This window comes from Geospiza fortis, unplaced genomic scaffold, assembly GCF_000277835.1.
Source record: "Geospiza fortis unplaced genomic scaffold, GeoFor_1.0 scaffold351, whole genome shotgun sequence".
Lineage (NCBI taxonomy): Eukaryota > Metazoa > Chordata > Aves > Passeriformes > Thraupidae > Geospiza > Geospiza fortis.
Window position 1 is genome coordinate 244056 of NW_005054419.1, and position 20729 is coordinate 264784.

General features: G+C 40.0%; 1 protein-coding gene across 1 annotated transcript in view; it reads left to right on the top strand.

The window, feature by feature from the left end:
* Window positions 1–20729, top strand: part of TSNARE1 (t-SNARE domain containing 1) — a gene marked incomplete at its 5' end in the record, with an annotated part of 305337 nt that overhangs the window by 235823 nt on the left and 48785 nt on the right. The window contains one exon of the mRNA XM_005426622.2: window positions 9568–9683. Within this exon, the coding sequence (XP_005426679.2) occupies window positions 9568–9663 (96 nt within the window). The remainder of the gene's footprint in view (window positions 1–9567; window positions 9684–20729) is intronic.

Sequence of the window (20729 nt, forward strand, 5' to 3'; positions counted from 1 at the left end):
TCTTCAAGCACTGCACAGCTTTAATGTGGTCAATTCATTCTCTCTCGGCTCTGCTCCCTTGCAGTGTTTCTGGGTTTGAATTGTTGGGGGAGTTGAGTTCTCTCTGGATCTGCCTGTGTGGGGCTTTTAACCATCTCAGGGTGGTTTCTACAAAAGTATAAAGTGTTTGTTTTGCTACTCTGGGTGAATTCTGATTTGGGAAATGCAGTCTCTGGTGTTTCAGGTGCACACACCAGTCATTACCTGCTTTAAATTGCTGGCTGAATCTGCTGTGTGGAACTCAAACAGCTGCCAGAGGTAGGTGGCTTCATTCCAGAGCTGGTAAAAAGATAATCCTCTTTATAGTGAATTTGTAAATCACGTTGGAGGTTTGCTGCCTTGAAAGGCGTGCTAGAAATGTAAGCCATTATCATGTGTTATTACAAATGATGTCTCTGCCATTAGAAAAACAAGTGTATTAGGAGAATATTAAGATTGCTAATTCAAGCATTCAGAAGGTAGAAAATGCAGCAATTAAATCTGTGTGTGCAGGCTCAACAACAGCCCCTGTCAGCTTTTAGGCAAGCCAGCACAGAAAGCACTGTGCTGCCATCCTCATCCTGATAGATGCGACAGATGGTGAAAATTATCTCAAATTTTGAACTAGTCAAGAGTGTACATGAACAAGGGTTTGAGAGAAGTCATATCTTTCCTAAACTGAGCCAAATTTCCCAGAAACACTAAAATGAGGACCCTCATCAAAAGGAAAATCCCCTTTCTCCCTAATCTTCCTTACACGGGACAAGGGAAAATGGTTTCAAGTTGCACCAGGGGAGGTTCAGGTTGGATGTCGGGGAAAATTTATTCACTGAAAGAGTGGTCAAGCTTTGGAACCCTGCCTAGGGACAGGGTGGACTCAACATCCCTGTAAATGTTCAAAAAACAAGCAGATGAGGGACTTCTCCTTATGGTTTAGTGGGCAAGGTGGTGATCGGCCAAAGGTTGTCCTTGTTGGTCCTGGAGGTTTTCTCCAACCTCAATGATTCTGTGATTTTTCCTCAAAGCAGGGAGAGACTAGAGTAAATATTTTCATTATCTTCTTCGGGATGGAATACTTGGAAATTTTTTTAATAGTTTTCTCCTTTGATTTGCCTGGCATATTTTCATTTAAAAGAAATAGCTTGGCGTAGGTTCCAGGCATGGAAAATCCAATCCTGGGTGGTTGTCCCTGGCTAAATAAGTGGGAGAAAATACAGTTTTGCAGTAGGCTATGCTGAGGAATCATACCTGTACATGGCACTTGGCTTCACCTGGGTTATATCATAGAAACATGTGGAATCATGGAATAATTTGGGTTGGAAGGACCTTAAATATCTTCCAGTTCATCCCCTCAGCCATGGGCAGGCACACTTTCCACTAGACCAAGTTGATGAGGGCCCCATCCAACCTGTCCTTGAACAATTCCAGAGATGTATGCAAAGAAAATTAATTAATGAGGAGGGGATCATGAAGAGACTTATGGGGAATGGGAAAACAGCACAGAATTAGTGGGAAGCAGCAAATACAAAGACACATCATAAAGAAATCAGTCCAAATGACATGCAAGTGAAGGCCCAAAAACAATATGTCAAAGCCAAGTGATCTATTTCCTTTCTGCTGTGGGCTGGCCTTTCTGTGTTGCTCTCGTATCTTGTGGGTTTTATTCATATGTAACTTGTCTACTTTGTTCTCATTTAAAAACACGGTAAGTGCTTAATAATATTCCTGGCCTTTTCTAGTCTGCCTGCAGAAGCACTGATATTTGATAGCAAATTCATTGTAGCTCTATAAGGAAGCCATACCATAAAGGTCACCAAATTTGGTCAGTGCATTTTAATTTGTACACACGTTAAAGGTCATGTTCCTCCTTTGCACTGCAATAACACAGAGTGTTTACTCTCTTATCAGAGCTGATTGTGTATGGCTTAGGTAAGGGAGCTTATCAATGCAAATGGAATATGAAAATAATAATAATAATCAATAATAATAATAACAATAATAATAATAATGCTGATGCCCTTGTAAGGGGATTTTTCCCTTCTGTATGTTTACATAATTCTTGGAGGTAACCACACGTCTACAAGGTCTGACTTTCCACTGTGTAGCTCCAATATTTTCTTTTCCTCTCCCTCTCCAGCCTTCAGCAGAGCTTTTGCTATTGTCCACTGGAATGACAGCAGTTTCAGATTTATAATATCAGCTCTGTATAAACACGTCCAAACGTAATTAAGAACCTGGGCTCTCAATCCAGCAGACCTCAAATTAGCTTTCAAAATGCATATTAAGAGCATAGACAAATGCTTTCATGAAATTCCAAATGACCTCTGAGGTCAGGGTGAACAAAATTGTATGAACCTCTTAAATGTCACAAAACTCTCTACAGAGATTTGCATATAAAATGAACCATTTTATGTCAAACAGATTTGTTAATCTTACAATAAAGGAAGCAGCACTTGAAAATTAATCAGGGTGGGTTTTCATTGCCCAACAGAGGCCCTTAAAAGGACCTGACCTGATAACTGGAGGCTGTTATTGTGTGGTTGCTAAATTTAATAATTTTTGTTTTTTATCTGCTGAATGGGTTTGCAGGAAATAAATTTCCAGAGCAGATTAGTCTGCAATGGTTTCTTTGCTCCAATAGTGGAATTGTACTTTCAGAAGTTCTTGCACTCCTGGCTCTGTTCAAAAATGCTTCATGAATTGTTCTTTATTTTAAACTTGTGTTTGAAACATGGGTAAGCATTTCTGTAAGTAAAATGGATGGTCTTATTGAGTCTATTGGCATTGAGTACATGGGTGGATTTTTGCTTGCTGACCATAATAACCTGAGAAATGATAATGGAAAACTGATCCTTTTTCACTAGGAGACAGATTCTGGCCCTAACAACCAAGCTGAAAAGATCAGGGTATTTCCAGACCTGTTCTTAGTGCTCACTCCTAAGCTTTGGAAGCATTGGAAGAGGCTGCCCAGGGAACTGTTTAAAAACCTGTGGATATGAAACTCGAGGACAGGGTTAAATGGTGCTTGCTGGGTTGAGGGTTGGACTTGGTGATCTTAGAGGTCCTTTCCGGCCTCAACAATCCCATTTTTCTATGCATGTTTCTATTATTTAACATTGCAGGAGGGAGAGACAGAGTCAGGTGGTCTCAGGTTAACCCTTTAGGGCAAAGCTCTTTGGTTACTGCCTTCATCCTTATCCCAGTGCCAGGGCTGAGACCTGGGAGTGGTGGAACAAAGATGGGATACCGGAGAGATTAATTTAATTAATTTCTAATGAAAGCAACCTGCCCAATTTTGTCCTGCAGAAGACCTAGAAAACTCCCCAGCCATGGAGCTGTAGGGTGTGACTCTGCTCTGAAGTGGTGTCACATGCTCTGATGTTCCCAGAATAGAGAAGCTGCTCTAGTACAAATCCCTGCCTGAACTAAAATTCCCGTTTCTAGGGATTTTCACCTCCTTTGTGGAGGCAGTTGAGAAATCTCAACTCCTGCCTTACAATCCATAACTGCCTTACTCCTCCCTGCCTTACATTCCATAATGTAATCAATCCACCAAGGGTGGAGAAGCTCAATGCTGCTTTTCTATATGTGAATTAAGTGCTTTTTTATTTTTTGTTTCTCTCCATTCAATATAAATACAGGAAAAACAGTTTCCTTTAGCCTCTTCTATTATTTATGCTTGGCCTCAGCTAGTTTTTGAATGCTTAGCAAGAAAACATTTTTCTCCTCCTTGTAAACATGTTTGCTTAGGAATTTCCAAGATGAAACTTACTTTTCTGGGCCCAGGGCCATAATGGGCTTTAATGGGTTTTAATTACTTAGCTATCTGTTGTGACATAATTAAAATATTTTTCAACATTTCGCCCCCAAGAAATAAATATCTTCTAGGCTGTAAAATATGACTTGCAGCTTAATTTTCTGAAACGATGAAGGAAAGGTTTCTTCCAGGCTCAGTCACATCCAGTTTGCCTGTCAATATAAAGTGCTTCTCAGCTGTGTCCCTAAATAGCCTTGCTCATTCCTTCCCTGCTTTTCACTCCTATTTCACATGTGTGTTTAAAGAGCCTCTGTCAGGATTAAAATATATCTTTACTTATTTTGCTAAAAAACCCTGAGAGCCCAGAAAAAATAACTGTAAAAAGCCATTACATCTTGCTACAGGATTAGAATTTTTTTGGTCCCATGTTGCATTCTTTTCATCTTGGGAAAATGTGTACAATGAAAATAGATTAGCTCCAATTTAATCAACAAATCCTAGGTGTTAAGGGAAATGGACTTACAACAGGTTGGGACAGAGCTATAAAACCAGAGCAGTGCTGCAGCATAGCATTCAAGGTTTAGAATAAGCTAAGATAATTAAAATGAAATCAGATAGTGGGCTTATAATTATTTCTCATACATTTTCCAGCAGAAGATAATCTTGTAGCTTTGAACTTTTCCCAAATTCAGCCTGAAATTGTTTGTTGCGTTGATTTCTCTATCTCTATTTAAATATTCATTTTAAGAGATAGTTAAAGGGAGTCAGTGCTGTCCAAAGTGGAGTTCCAGGATACATTTCCCTGGGAGAAATATGGTTTTTGGGAGGTTTTGTTAAATTCCAGAAGCTCCTGTATGTAGACAGAGGTTTACAATTTAACAGGAAAAAATCTGGGGAAAGCAGCCATAGATTTTTGTGACCTCCAGGAGTGTTTGGCAAAACCTCCAGGTCTCTGGGAAAAAAAAAAAAAAAAACAAACAAACAGCAAAACAGTTATTCCCTCAGGTTTTCTGGATACTTTGTGAAGTTGAGGTGAAGACCATCCAAGTTTAGTTTGTACCAAAAATGCCCTTCAGCTGTTGATCCATCTGCTGTGCCAATGATCTTGGGTATGTCTTGTCTGCAAATATCTAACTCCAAGGGCAGGTGGAAGATTCTGGGTAAAATGGCCTTAAAATTGCTCCTGTTAGTAATCAGGGGTGTAGTTGCAGGAATTGAGAGGAGGTCACGTTGCCTCAGAGCTTCCAGGAAAGTCAAGGAAGATCAGGAATAGGAATAATGCAGAGTGTGAGAGAAGGAGCCTCAGCAGCTGAGAGGAGAGATAGCTGGGAAAAGATGAGTGAAATCCACTGTGGTTTAGTCGTATTCATGGGAAATGCTGCAAAAATGCAAAGCTCCCTGAAGAATTATGCTGTAACATAAATGATTCATTTTACAGCGGGTTTGGCTTCTTTGGGGTTGTTTCATTTTGTTTTTTATTTTTAATTTTTTCTCAACTTTTCTGTGGCTGTGGTTTTGTTATTCCGAGACTACTAAAATTATGGCAGAAACCTCGTAGTGTCTGTCTCGGGCAGTAAGGAACTTGTCCTGGTGAGAAATCCTGTGACAGGTTTGGAAACAGTTTTCCATTTCCATGTAAGTGTAGATTAACTTTGATGCAAGGGGTGGCATCATGAATCACATTTGCTTTTTATTCGTTTTTTTTAATTCCTTGGGAAAACTGGAACTCTCTTGAGATCAGCTGTACTTTCACCCAAGAAATGTGTCTCTACTTCTTCCCCTTAAAATGGATATAACCCAATCATTGCATTGATGTTTGGGATGGAAAGCATTAATTATATGATTCTGCTGTCATGGAAACCCCTTGAAAAAATCAGGATCTTTACATTAAGTGAGAGCTTTGCGTGGTCTCATGTGAACATGACTTTAGATAGATGTCCTAAGAAAACCTGAGTAGATCAGTAAAATTTCTAAACATGTATGATGTACGCAGCATAATAATTATTCCCTTACTGAATGAGGCAGAAATCCCACTTTAGAGAGAGGCAAAGATTGTTCCCTGTATAAGTACACACGGAAAACACAAACTCTGGAACTTCCTCACTGTTCAGTGCTTACATTTCTGAGGTTGCTGTGCTTCCCGTGTGCAATGTTACCTCAAGGTTTTTAAAAAAACTCTTTGAAAAACTCATTAAAAGAGATGTGTTTATTTTTGTCTCTCAATGCCCCTCAAGAATGGCAGTGGGGCATTAAGACACCATTTGTAATTTCAGTTTGGCTATCAGACTCTGTTAACCTAAACTAGGGATGATAGCAGAGTTAGTTAGGTGTAATATTATTATTTATGTTGCTTATTAGTGTGTATTTATGTAATATTTAAGTGACTGTACCCATACCAGAGTCTACAGATCCTGTCTGGGGAAGAGAATCTGTTAAACACATTCTGTGTTTGCATCTTTCTCCTCTGATAAAGGCAGGAAAGGGGTCCCAAGAGCTCACAGAAATTCAGGCTGGCGCTCTCCACAGGACAGGCTTGGTGAGCTCCACGGGGTATCATAAAATCATAGAATATTAAGGTTGGAAAAGACCTCCAAAGTCATCAAATCCAATCTTCATGCCAAGTCTCATTGAAGGGATTCTTTAAAGTCTCTTTCTGAACCAGGGTGTACACTTGTCCAGTGAGGGGACATGCTGCTTTTGCTCATATTTCAGTATTTTTCTAAATAACAAAACCCTGGGGTGCTGGTGTCCTGCCACTCTTCCTCAGGATCTGTAGGAAAGGTGGTGTGTCCAGGAGGGGATCAGAAGCTGCTTCTGCTCCACCAGCATGTGCAGATTTATGGCTGGAGACTAAAGCAACTCAAAGAATTCAACATTTTCTTTATTGAAATGTAAAATAAGAAAAAAAACCAAAACAAAAACAAAAACAAACCGAAACTAGGAATAGACAGGAGAATCCTGCCATGGGTTTTATGGCTGTGCAGGACAGTTATGCTAAATATGCTAGGAGATATTTTAAAGAGCAGGAATCATTGCCCTGACTTGCCAGCCAGGACAAGATCATAAAATGTGAACCAAATCCCAGGATTCAGACTGGGCTGCAGCTCTCCTCTCCTCTGATCAGTCTCAGCTGTTTATGCTTTAGTTGGTTAAAAGCAAGGAAAAAGGGAAGGGAAAAGAGACTGTGCAAATCCAAAATAAGAGCGACTTGGACTTTTTAATGCTGGAAAAGAGGAAAAGAAGAGAATCTTATTGCAAAGGGAATGATGGAAAAGCCATATGAAGTGATAATTTTGAGGCTCTTAATGGACTATTTGAGAATTCTGCTTGAAGCTAAATGACCCATTAGCATCCTCTGCTGACCAAACACAGGCTCTGACTTTAGAAGTGGACAAGGACACCCAAGTGCCTTTGAAAGTCTGCAGTTAGAAGCAGAGGTTTCCTGCTTTGATTTGGAATTAATGAAGGTTAAAATTAAAGGGGAAGCACTATCAAGTCTGTTGTCTCATGGGCTGAGCTTTCAGGATGCATTGCAGTTTCTTCTGAAGAAATTGAAGTGTTAGGTGAGGATCTGCTATGAAGAAACCTCCTTTTGTGTGTGAAAAATAAAAAAAAGTTAAAGAAAATCAGAGAATCACAGAATGTTTTAGGTTGGAAGAGACCTTAAAAATCATCTCATTCTATCCCCTGCCATGGGCAGGGACGCCTTACACTATCTCAGGTTGCTCCAAGCCCCATCCAACCTGGCCTTGAGCACATCCAGGGATGGGGCATCCACAGCTTCTCTGGACAACCTCTGCCAGGGCCTCACCTCCATCACAATAATTTCTGTGGGCCTTTGCCCACTCATATTCTCCCCCACAGTCACAGTAAACTGATGGAAAGGCATGAAAAAATCTGTGCTCCAAAGTAGGGGTTTTTGGGAAGTGGAATTGTGTCCCCTCTCATACTTCCTCCTAGCCTGACAAGAAGATCCCTCTTGACAAATGCACATGGAATGGTATATTTAAAACTTTTTTCTTTTTTTTTTTTTTGCATCCAAATCAAAGAAAACCTACCTATTTGAGTGTATGAAACGCTGATGGAGAGCCACTATGATTCACTGATTATCTGCTAGGGAGGCAGGACAGTGCAGCATTTTAAGGTGCAAAAAATAGTAATCTGCAAATCCACACTTCTATAAAACCACAGTTTGATTGGTGGTTGATTCTGAAAGAGAGAACAGGTCATGCATCACTGTTCCCTGCTGGAAGTGCTTCTCCAGCTTGTTTGGGCACTGAGAGGGAATGAAGGACAGGATTTGGAGCACCAATGGGAGAGATGAGTCTCCTCTGCAGTGTCGGAGACCAAAACATCCCCAGAACAGAACAGAGCAGCTGGGGAGCAATGGCCCTGTGGGAAATGCAGTGCAGAGTGATGTAAAGCAGTTAGAGAAGGATCCAAGGCAGACTGGGAGACCTGATTGCAGCAGCTAGGGAAAGGAAGGAAAAGTGGATAAGAGCAGTAGCATTAACATCATCTCTCCTGTGAGAGTGTTGCTTCAGTTGTAAGGAAGGTAAAGGACTCTGGAATAAAGCAACTGGTTTGTCATATCAAGAAGATGTTATCAACTCTGGTGGCTGGAGGACTGGTTGATCTGGTCTCAAGGAAAATGTCCAAGTTAAGGATTCCGCAGAGGTTACTTTTTTTTGTGTGTATTGGATAACAGGACTCCTTACCCTTCCTCCAATCCATCTAAAAAGGAGACAAGGGAATTGAATTATCTGCAAAGATTTTAAATAGGAAGAAACAACATCTCATCCACAGAGGTCACTAGGAAGATTGATGGGTTGAAGTAGAAACAGACATCAAAATTAAAACTCCTTAGAATCTCTTTTACCATATCTGAAAGTGAATGAGGTCAGGGTGGTTAGCACTGGAAGTACGTTTGCCTGCCCTGTGAACAGCCCATGTCAGTGCTTGTCTCAGTTTTGTTGTACAGCAGAGTGGAGAGGGAACTTTTTCTCTTACAGGGGACAGTTTTCTCCTGGCTGAAACATGAGTCTCCTTGAGCCAGGTCTCATGAGCTCTTGGAGATCTATTTCACACCCAAGATAGCTCAGCTACCTTAGAAGGCATAAAATCAGCTGGGTGGCTTCTGTGGTAGTGTTGGAAACAAAAAGGTTTTAATAAAAGGCAAAATAACTAAACTCTTTACAGAGAAAAACCGAGCCAGGTGCAAGAGGCCCTCCTGCCCCTGGTAAAACACCTCACAAAAGCAATTTGTTTCTTTGTTCTCGTCTTTTTCCAGTAAATTGCTCAGGTGGGACTTTTTGGCTTCTGTCCAATTGGCTATCCTTAAGTTTGAGGTGAAGTCCCCCAGGTCCTATGAGATGTCTTTTCACCTAATTGAGGAGAGAAACTTCTGGGCTTATTTCCTTTTTAAGGGGACAAAGGAAAGTTTTGTCACTCCGTCAACAGGGGGCACATTCCTATACCTGGCAGCCAGATGCAGCTCCAACACCCCCAGACCAAAACTAAACTGAGTGGCTTTACCCAAGTTCAGCCCTCCAAGCAGAGCCTGGAAATTTGATGTGACACAGTGATTTAAGCAGGAAGAATGTACTGTAGAAAAGGGGATTGTATCCAGGAGGAGAAACCTGGATTATCCAGAAGGATAAATCAGTCCAGAAAAAATAAAGGAATTCTCTGTGTTGTTTCAGCTTGTTCCAAACCATTCTTTCAATGGAAAAATAACATTTCTTAGTGGATTTAATCTCCATGAATTAATTTCCTTGTCTTTCTCCCCTCAGCTACGAGCCAGGAAGATGAAGTGCTGCCTTCTGTCCATCGCCTTGGCTGTTCTGCTGCTCGTTGTCATCATCATCGCGGTCTCCGTCAAGCGCTGACCTGGCTGAGCTTCCCACAGGTAAAACCCTTGGGCCAAGTCTTTTATTATACTCTGTAAAGTGCCTGAAAGACAGTTTAGGAAGCTGATCATGGTAAGAAAAAAAAAATCTTCACCTGCAGAATCAGGTCTGGCATACTAAAATATTTTCTTTTAAAGGGTATTAGAGGTATTCTTAATGGATCCTTAAAATTAAGCCAAGGTGTTATTCCAACAAAACAACATATGACCCCTTCCTCTGCTGTTTTTGCCGTGTTTGATTTAACAGGAATCTCATAGCAATTTTAACTAATGGATCCTAATTATTAGGATTAGGAGTTAGAGATGCAGAAGCAGTTTTAAAGACTGCAGGCTGGAGCAGGGTCAGGGACAATCCAAGCCCAGAGGTGTTCCCAAGTGCTTTTATCTTCTGAGATGTTCCAGAGGCCCTCCTGAGGAGCAGGAAGACAAACAACTGGAGATTTCAGTAGGAGTGAAAAATAAAAATGAATTTTTGGTTATCTTTGCTCTGGATCTACACCTTGAAAGAATTTTGGTCTCTAGTAGGAGGATTGGCCTGTAGCCTTAGGAGTATAGGTGAGATATCAAAGCAACTTCATCCTATTAGTGAAGTTTCCCCTATAGCATGTTTACAATGTAATACAAAATGTACTTTGTAATACAAAATGTGCTTTTAATGTAGAGTATAAGACACACAAAAAAATTATTTTACTTTCTTTTCCTTCATTGCCCTGGGAGAATGACTCATCAGTTATTTGTGATATTCTCTCTCTGATGCAAAGCATGTCTGGGTTTCTCCTTCTTTAGAAGGTTGCCAGGCCATTGTTCAAGGAGAGATATCAGATTTACAAAGGGGGGCTGTGACCTAGAATAGAGGCTGGACAGAATTAAAGAATAAAATTGAGATTTATTAGAAGGCCTCAATGGATACACCTTGGGCAGCACGAGAACCCAGCCAGGGCTACACCCAAGATGAACCAAAATGGTCACAAAACGGATGACCAGTCATGGGGTCTCACACTTTTATAAGTTCTGGTCCATTTGCATATTGGAGTTAATTGTCCAGTTATAGTTTTAGCCCACGAAATCCCATCCTTCTTGTTTTTCTCTCTTCAGTCCACGTTGTTTGTGCTCTTGAGGCTGAGATTTGGATCGGTTATCCTTGGTCCCCATCTAGAGAAGGAATTGTTTTGTCTCCCTTCTCTGTGAAGAGAGCTCACCATCCCCTAATACGAAGCTCAGAAATACACACTAAAGCAGCACAGAATCTGAAAAACATAAAAGCTAAAGCCTGAGGCATCATGGTAAAGTCAGAACCCAAAAGCAGCAATGGGACTTTTTCTGCAGACACCAACTCTCCTGTGAAACTATCCTTGGGAAAGCCAAAGGATTGAGAGACTTTGTTAATTCTTTTGTTTAGCAAGGTTCAGTTGAAAATGCTCTCCTTCCACATGAGAATGAGGTTTCCAAAGTGCCTTCTTTCCACTGAGAAATAAAAGGAGCTGGTTGAAAACCATCATAGAAAGATGATTCTTCACATTTCTTAAGCTTTGGCACTTCTTCTGCCATGACATTGTGGTCATCAAAATTTGGCTACAAGAATGAATTGTACAAATAAAGAAAAAAAAAAGAAAAAAAGGTTGAAGGATGTCAAGAACCATCTCACCGGTTTGGATGAGGATGATCACAAGCCCTATATCATTGCTAGGAGAAATAGGTAGAAATATTTTGCTACACTTGAATCTTTATTTAGGTGTTTGGCCAGCCCTGAAGCAAGGATGATATTGGTGAAATGGACCTTTAATTGACTGGATATTGATGTTCTTACAGCATATCTATCTGTCTATCTATATATATATCTATCTATAATTGCTATATATTGTTTTATCCCATTTTTATAGAAGAGACACTGCTTATGGGTGCAAACAAGGATCTGTCCTGGTAATTTAAATCTAGAGCAACTACAATAAATTTTAATTGTATCACTCTGCTTTTACCCTGCATCAGTTTGGAAATTTGTTCCATCAGGATAATCTGTAATATAACACAATTTCTTTTAGTATAGTTAATATTCCTATCTACTGGAAATTACAAATCTTATCATCAGTTGACTACGTCTAGGCACATTTTAATCAAAATCCCTTTAGTGGAGAAAGTTAGAGAACAAAATAATCTTACAATAAAACTCCATTGGAAAACTAAAATTAATCTCCTGTTATGAGATCCATGTCTTGAGGGAAGTGAACCTAGAGATACTAATGAAAGCCCCAGGAAAAATATCATGCTCTACTTTTCATCATCAGTTGTGAAACTAATTATTGAGCTTCTAAAACAAGAGTTACTCTGCAGCAGTAGAACTGGAGGCAGGACCTGCATTGAATTATACTGGAGCAATGATGATTTCTGATCTTTATAAATGGTTCTAAGTCTGGCTTAGCCCTAGTAGTGTGCAGCAGATTTCATATGTATGCTTTGAGGACTTCTAAACCAGGATGTTTTCAGGGTTTCTGTGTCCATAGTGATAGATGAAATTCTATTCTGAATTTTAATGCAAACAGATTTTTAAAAAATCTGTGGTTTTTAAAATATCAGTGTATATAAAGATTACCTCAAGAAACAGGTTCCTATAAACTCTCTTACACACTTTAGGGAGATAAGGAACAGCTGGGGTTTAATGTCTAACAGCTCTGCATGACTTCAGACAAAATAAAGGGAGGAAAGCAGGTGAGGGAACTAATTACTAAATACTCTGGTTGGCACAGAGTATCACTAAATAAAATCCAAAGCTCTTGCCATTTGGTAAAGAATGGCAACTTCCACTTAACATCTCCTCAAAATGTTTGTTGCATGCTGGATCAGTAAGGAGCCAGAAGAAAAGAATCCAAAGCTCTTGCCGTTTGGTAAAGAATGGCAAGAACTTCCACTTAACATCTCCTCAAAATATTTGTTGCAGGCTGGATCAGTAAGGAGCCAGAAGAAAAAGCCCCAGTCACTCCATTCCATTGGTTTAAATCCCATTTGCAGGATATTAAAGTTAGGCTTCTTTAACTTTCATGGCTGGTGAGAAGAAATATGAAGGTCACTATTCAATGAATTAAAGAAATTATGCCATTAATATCTATGATTATTAGTTATTGTTTTGATCATTAGCAGATAAAGTTTTTTTTTTTAATCACTTGATGTTTCTGCTTTTGCAATAATGATACTGAACAACAGTATCAAATACATAATATGTATAATGATACTGATCAACAGTATCAAATCAACTTTTTCTTCTCATTATTTTCCCCACATCACGAATCAGACATGGCTTGGACAGACAAGCCCATTCCTTCCAGAGGGGAGATCACTTGATGAGTCTTGCAAAGTGAAAAGCAGTTTTGCCTGTGAGTTTCCCAGGCAGTTGTGCCATCACTGGCTGCTGGCTCAGAGAGAGAGCAGCTGCTCAGGAGAGCTCCCAGCCCTGCTTTGCCTGTCAGGGCCCTGCCATAAGTGTGTCACTGCTCCCTTGGGGCAGTTTTGCCTGGCAGAGAGAGAGAGGAAAGTGTCTACAGTGAATGCAGAGAGACTCCTGAGGACTTGTGTCTGTACATTTGTTTGCTGACACCTTAGGAAAATAGCCCAGGAACTTTTGGGTTACATTGTGTGCATCTTGGAGCAACACTGCAGCTGCTCTTTTTTTGCTGTTCCATCAACATCAGTGACCATTCAAAAGGACAGGATTGCAGGAGCAGTCTGAAAGAAGCTTTTTTGGGTAGTGTCAATATTTCAGCTAGGCAGACCTTCTGTGCCCTTCTTTTGACTCATTTGCATGAGTGCACGCTTATCCAAAGTGACAATCAAGACTGTTGGAATCCTAAGTTTTAAGCCTTCTTTATAGGAAAATGGAGGTGACAAACTTTGAGGAAGATGCTGTATGTGTGTGACAGCTGGAAAATATGGTTTTCAATAACAACTTCATCATCTCAATCCAATTCGCCAAAGAATGAGAGAATCAGTTATGACTTGACTGAGCCCTGTTCTTAGAAGCAGCAGAAGTTGCCTTCACCCTTACCAAGACACGTTTCTGTCAGACAAAGGTTACTGGACTGAGCACACACACTTTACCATGTAGATTCCTTAAATCCTGTGGGCTGTGACTCAACAGATTCTCCCAGCATTCAGCACCTTGAATCTCAAAGCCCTCCTGATACAGGAGACAAGTTATTAAACCTTTAATGGGCATTGATTCATTCATTTTTTGATAATTTAACCATTTGGATTTTGAACCATCCTAAACTTGTAAAATATTAACTCTCCTAAGTGAGGAGTTGCACCCTGATTACAGTCTCCATGTAATCTTGAATGTAGAGACATAAAATCCTTAGAATCATAGAATGGTCTGACTTTAGATGACACCTTAAAGATCATCCAGTTCCAAACTTCTGTCGTGGGCTGGGGCACCTTCCCCTATCCCAGGTTGCTCCAAGCCCTGTCCAACCTGGCCTTGAACACTTCCAGGGATGGGGCAGCCACAGCGTCTCTGGGAATTCATTCCAGGGCCTCATCACTCTCACTGTAAAGATTTTCTTTCTAATATCTCACTTAACATCTTGGACAGTGTCTCCTTAATTGGGCTGTAGTCCATGTAAAATGTAATAATCAAACTCCAAGTATGTGTTTCCCAAATATGCAACTGTCTTGTTTTGAATTTAAATTGAATTATCATAGAAAAATAGAAAATATTGTTTTAGTTTGGATTATTTTCCCCTCCCTCACAGTTACAGCTTTCCTCGCATAATTCATTTATGGGTTTCTAATGTGGTTAAGTGTTTTATGTAACCTGATCAATGAGGATGAGGTTCAGACAGCTGATTTTACACAGCCCATTCTTGGTGTTTGTTTTTCTTTCAGACCTTTTTGCTTTTTCAGTTGGCTGGATTATTTTAGTGCCTCGTGCACGACACTGTCCCTGCGTGCTGTTCCTCTTGCCACCAACAAATGCAGTCACAGCATCACAACCCTGAGTGTGGGGGTCACGAGGATCAGGGGGGCAGAGAGGGAGAGACTGACAAGTGGCTTTGTGGCACTTGGCATGTGCAGGTCTGTTGTTCCTTCCAAGCAGGACACAAATCTGGGCACCCTCTCCTGACACACACAGCAGAAATTCTGACATTTGCCCATTTCATCTCTCCCTGGATATGTCAGGCTGCTAAAGCACAGCGGTTCCTACTCAGTGTTGAACAGAGAAATAATTTAACCTAAAGAACTTTGTAAATAAAGGCAAAGCACAGAGAGTTTTGTTTCATGGTATTGCTTTTGCTTTTTAAATTGTTATCACCGGGCTTTTCTTGCTGTGTCTATTTTCACCACACATCTATATGTGGCTTAATGTGTGAGTGGCTGAGTTTTCAACCTTGTTTCAATCTTTCAAGCTCTGTAAGGGTCATAATATTTTTGGCAGCTGTCATTGAAATCCTAAAATAATTCACCCCTCTGCCCTGGCTGTGGCACTGCTGCCGTGTTTGCTGTGCAGCACAATCAGGAATCAATAGCTCTGTAATATTTTTTTCCCCTGTATCCTATTACTTTGAAAAAGTTCCTACATTTAGAGTCAGGTGTCAATTCTTGTCATTTCAGTTCTTGTCTTTTAGCCTATAATTAATTGCTCAGATCCTGGCATCCCTGCTCAATTGTTGCTCTGACAAGAAGGCTGAGGTACATCCTGATTCTGCAGTAACTTTTTGCTTCAAATTTAAGATCTGAAAAACGAGACCTGGATTTTCACTGGATAATAGGTACTGAGTCTTGGTTTATGATTTGGCCCAATTTCTTAAATTAGGCTAACATTTGTATTCTTTAAGACTTTCCTGATTCCACTGGCCATGTCTCCACTTCTCTCCACTAAATTATTTCCTTGACAGCACAATAAAAATGTGCTGCCAAAAATGCGCAGAAGAAAGAAATTATTATTAGTAGAAAAAGAAATTTTAAGAGACAAGAGTCTGCTTTGTGAAAAAAAAAAATCCTTCAAAATATCAGGGCAAGGAAGGCAGAAGTGCCAGGAAATAGGCAGATTCACTTCTAAGAATTTCTCTGAGTTTTTATTATTGAGACAAACTTTCAAACAGATTAATGTTTTGATGGGACATCACACAATCAGGTTACTGTGTTTTAATGTATTTCAGATTATGGTTGTTGCCCATCCTATGGTCTTTGACCTTTATAAGTATCACATAATGCCAGGTCATTAACTCTGTGAGAGAGTGAAGAGGGGATGTATCACATTACTTTTGCTTGAGAGTCGATGTGCAGTTCCTGAAGCTCAATTAACTTGAGTTCATTGATTTGATTCCAAAGTCAGGAGGACTTTGGAACAGCCATCAGCTTTCTCCATCCCCTCTCAGGTTTCTTTGCCATCAGTAGGAAAATGGGATACTCCCGCTGAATGCACAATGCTGACCCTTCTGATGGATGCCAAGTCTGTGATCTGAGCTTCCCAAAGCACTCTGAAGACATTAATTATTTATGCTTTGTAACTCTTTTAAACCTAAACCATCCTGACACACCTCTAAGAACCTGGCAGAAGAGGGTGATTTTCAGCACCTTCAGTTTGAACTGTGAAACAGCACAAAAATGGATGCACTGATTCAGACCAATGGTTGTTCTCTCACTTTCTGTCCCATTTACAGATGTTTAAGGAAATAACATGTGAAAAGCTGATATTTCAGCTAGAATTGTGGACAACACCAGCCCAAGTGTGGCTTTAGATGACTAAAATTTCAGTTTTGACTTGGAAAAGATTGTTATGAGTGTAAGTCTAAAATACTTGAATGAGTCAGTGCCAAGTGAGCTCTTCCCTATGGGTAGTGTCAGTTCCTCAGGAGCAGTGATGTCTGAGGGAGCAGCTGGTGCTCAGCTCAGGGAGCAGTTGCACTGATTAACGGCTCAGGAGGGCTCTCTGAGGCATAAATTAGTAGCCCCAGGAGAAGGGAGGATTAAACTCTTTATAGGAGCAACACAGAGTCAGGAACTGCTCTCACATCACTGCAGCACTATCAGCTGATCTTTTCAGTTGGCAATGCTGGAATTATCTGTCTCATTGAGCCCCAAAAATGCAGTGAGCTTGTGCTGTTGTGAGGGACAAGAGCAAAGATCAGCACAAGGGAGTTCCTCATTCATCCTGGTGCCCATGGACTGTGGAGTGAGTGGACTTGCAGTGAAATCAGCTTGGGAAGGTGTGTGGTTCTTTCTGAGAAAGCTAAAGCAGTGAATTCCTCCGTGGAGAGCAATTCCTCTTGTCCTGGGTGTGGTGGGGACCTGGGTGATGTTGCTGCCAGTGGGTGCAGAGCTTGATATTTGGGGGATCAGGGTGGCCAGTTCTGTTCCAGCCTCTATTGATCCAACAAAGCCCACAAATTCTGAGTGTTTTATCATCATTCCAGTTATCTCATCTGGCTGGACATTGCCTGTAGATGGGAAGTAGAGAATAAATCTTCTATTTTCCTTTGCTTCCATGTGCAGCTTTTACTTCTGCCTTGTTAAACTTCCTTTACCTTGTCTAAATGTGTTTATTTGCTTCATCTTCTTTTTTCCACCCACACCACTGCAATCCTGCTGAGGAGGGGAGAGGCAGAGCAGCTTGGTGATCTCCTGGTCAACCCACCACAGGGTCTCAGATGTTTTCTTGGGAATAGGGCAGCATAGAGTTCATCAGAGACATTCCCTACGTGACAGGACCTGATTCCTATTGTTATCCAAGCTCATTGAAAGTGTTATCGGACTGTTATCCTTGGTGGTGGTGTCAAAGCAAGGTAATTTTGGATCAGTGTTGTCTGGAAGAAAACCTGAAAATCAGCCCAGAAAGTTTTCTTTGGTAAAAGTCTGTTAAAGAATAAATATTTTGTCAGTTTAGCTGGAAAATCTCATGTCCTAGCAGGGCGGACTCTTAGAAAGGCAATAAATCTGTGATTATCTCTTTGTGAAGAAGGATGTTGGAGGGGACAGTGTGTCTGGTGTTGTGTCTCTCAGAGTGAGATAGATGGGAAGATTGTCCTGTTTCTTCAGTTCCAAAATTCGAGTGCTGTCTCAAGGATGTTCAACAAGTTGGAAAGTGTTTTAGTGTCAGAGGAACATCTCTGCAAGTAATTAAATGTACTCTTTGAATTGCTGTCCTTTGTCCCAGCCATTTCCTCTGCAGCCCTGGTGTTGGTCAACCTTTTTTTTGGGGACATGGCCTTATCCCATGGTGGGCTGCAAGTTGTTAAATTCTCCTTTGAAGCCATGTGACTCTTTCCAAGCCACCATGATGATCTGGGAGTTATCCTTTAAAACAGAGAGTGAAATTAGGGCTCCTTCAATGCTGTTTTGGTGGCCTCCTTTTCTTCTTAGGAAATAAAAAATATATAAAGTTATAAAAACATAAACATAAAAAAATAAGGTAAAAAAATCTTAAACTCCCACTTTACTGTGCTCTTTCTAATGTAGTGGTGACCATGTCCTTGTTAGCCCTTCTCAAGTAGAACTACAAATGTCCACATTTTAGTAATATATCGATGAATATGACATATGAATATATCATATATTCAATTTGTAGATCATAACCTCCTAATTGCAATCATCTCTCTGTTGTGAGATTCTTCAAACCAACTTTAAAAAGAGAATTATAATTCCATCCTACTCGGTGAATTTTCTGAAATATTCCTTGTAGCTTCATCAGGCTTTACAAGGAGTTGGAATCTGCTTCACAAGGATCACTCATTTACAGAATGTTCTTCAGCTCCCAAAATAGGCTTTTGAGGTGTATCTGGAAAAGGAGACTTTTGACTTCAGTCTTTGTTTCCTAAAAAACTGCTGTAGAAATTACTTTTTTACTTTTGAGTTTGGTATGGATGTTGCTTGAGCTCTGATAGATTCTTAATTCCTCAACATCCATATTTTAACACTGAAATGGGAAATTTTTTTTCACATTACAGTGTTGCTACACAGTCCATAAACAATTTAATTCTTCTCACAAATAGGTCACAAGAAATCACTGCATTTGTGGGTCTTGTCCAAAGAGCCACCACATCTCCAGCTGTGCACCTCACTTGGATCTCATCCTCCCAGCCCAGAAGGTGGGCAAAGCTCCTTGTCACTGAAACAGAGCGAGGTGGGGTGGAGGGAGATTAGTTCAATTAGCAATTACTGATGCTGATTGAATTACCTCTGGTTACCTGAACTGCCTGGCTGTCCACGCACAGCCTGCTGAGAGTGCAGGGTGAAATGCATTAGTGCTGATGTCATGTCATCAAAACTTGCCAAGAATAACATCCCATTGCTGCCTCTCAGCTGACAAGCAGTAACTCATTAAAAAGCAATCATTTGATCCCTTTGCATTGTCTGCCTCCTCTCAAGAAAAAAAAATAAAAAATCTCTATTGTCTGTAGAATATTTTCAATGCATCTGCTTTTTCATAAAATCCTATCCAATGAAAATAATTTCTTTCTTTAGCCAAAAATGGAATTTCCTCTGCTTCAATTCCTACAGGATTGTTTGGGTTTTTTGGGGTTTTTGGGGGCTTTTTTGTTTGTTTGTTTTTTTTTTTTTTGATGTATAGTACTGTGCCTGGAAAGAGTTTGCTCTATGAAGAGGCATTCTTGTTGATAATTTGGAACAAAATTGTTCTCAGTTTTACAACTGCCATTTGTATTATGTTTACAACATGCAATTAAGGACTCCTATTAAATGTTCTTACAAGGCAGATCCCAATGACCAATGTTTATTTACATTTTTTCCAGAGCACAGTATTGAAAAGACAATAGAGAAGAAATGTAATGCAAGAGAGGAGCTATAAAACCTCAATTTCAGCTTGTTGAACAACTTTAGGCATTCACTGGCCTAGGAAATCTTCTCTTCTGACACTCAAATATTTCTGTGGAGTAATAGGCACAAAAATTTCCTGGAATCCCTTTAATTTCTAACAACTTCTCCTTTACTGAATTACATATTTCAAAGAATATCTTGTTAATGACCAGTGTATGGCAAATGTATTTTCCAAGCTTATTAGTACAGAAATAATTGCAAGTGGCTGCTATAGTTCATTAAGGCTTATTTATTTTATAGTTCATTAAGACTAATTTTATCAGTACAAAATATATTTTAATAGCCAGTTTTGCTTCTTTTTTTTTTGATGTTTCTCTGCCATCTACTGCTAGCAATAGTTTCTGATTTTCTCCTTTGGTCTTGGATAATTTTCCACTGTATTTACTGTGAACTACTTAGTGGTGGCTTTTAATCAACAGTTTTTCTGGGCAGTAGCAAATGTTAATCTTGAGTCGGGCATATATTAATTTACATCTGTGTTTTTCCTGGGTCAAAAAGGGCTGGTATAGTTTATTGTTTAATATAAACAAAGAATATCACAGTAGCTTGACATGCAGTTAAACTCACCAATTTTCCAGAGATAATTGGAGAGACAATTTTCCAGGCTGGATTTGAGTTAAATGTTTATTGTTTTGTTGTTTCTAATGAGCTGTTATATGGAAAATTGAGTTTCCTTGTGCCTTTTGCTCAGTATCTGGCTGAGACAGAGGGTTCCTCATCCATGGCACATCTGGGTTTGATATCTGCCAGAGAGAGGGAGATTTTTCATGGCTCAGGTTTTCCAAGAGATCACCAGGGAAGGTTCTCCATCTCTAATGCATTCTCGATTTTGATCTGAAGAGAAACTAAAGAGCAACTCTACCTTAAATCTAATCAAATTACCTCAGAGACAGAACGATGCTCAATTTGGTAAAGGGAACTCACATCAGCTCAGACATGGGAAAGAGAGGGAGAAATCAATTTCTTTTCCTTACATCTTTTCCACTTTCAATGAATACTTAAATATTTATTGATGAAAAGACCAGAATTTGAGTACACTGCCTCTCCTTCCCATCTTTGCTATCAAGCAATGGTATTGGGCCTGTTAAATGTCTGTCTCAGCAGTCATTTACACTTTAGGAACAGTGAAGCAACTACAAAACAGATTAAATGGTGACCTCTCCTGCATGCCTCATACTCTCCTGGTTTATGGCAGGGATGCAAGTAAAACTGGGATTCACGGGT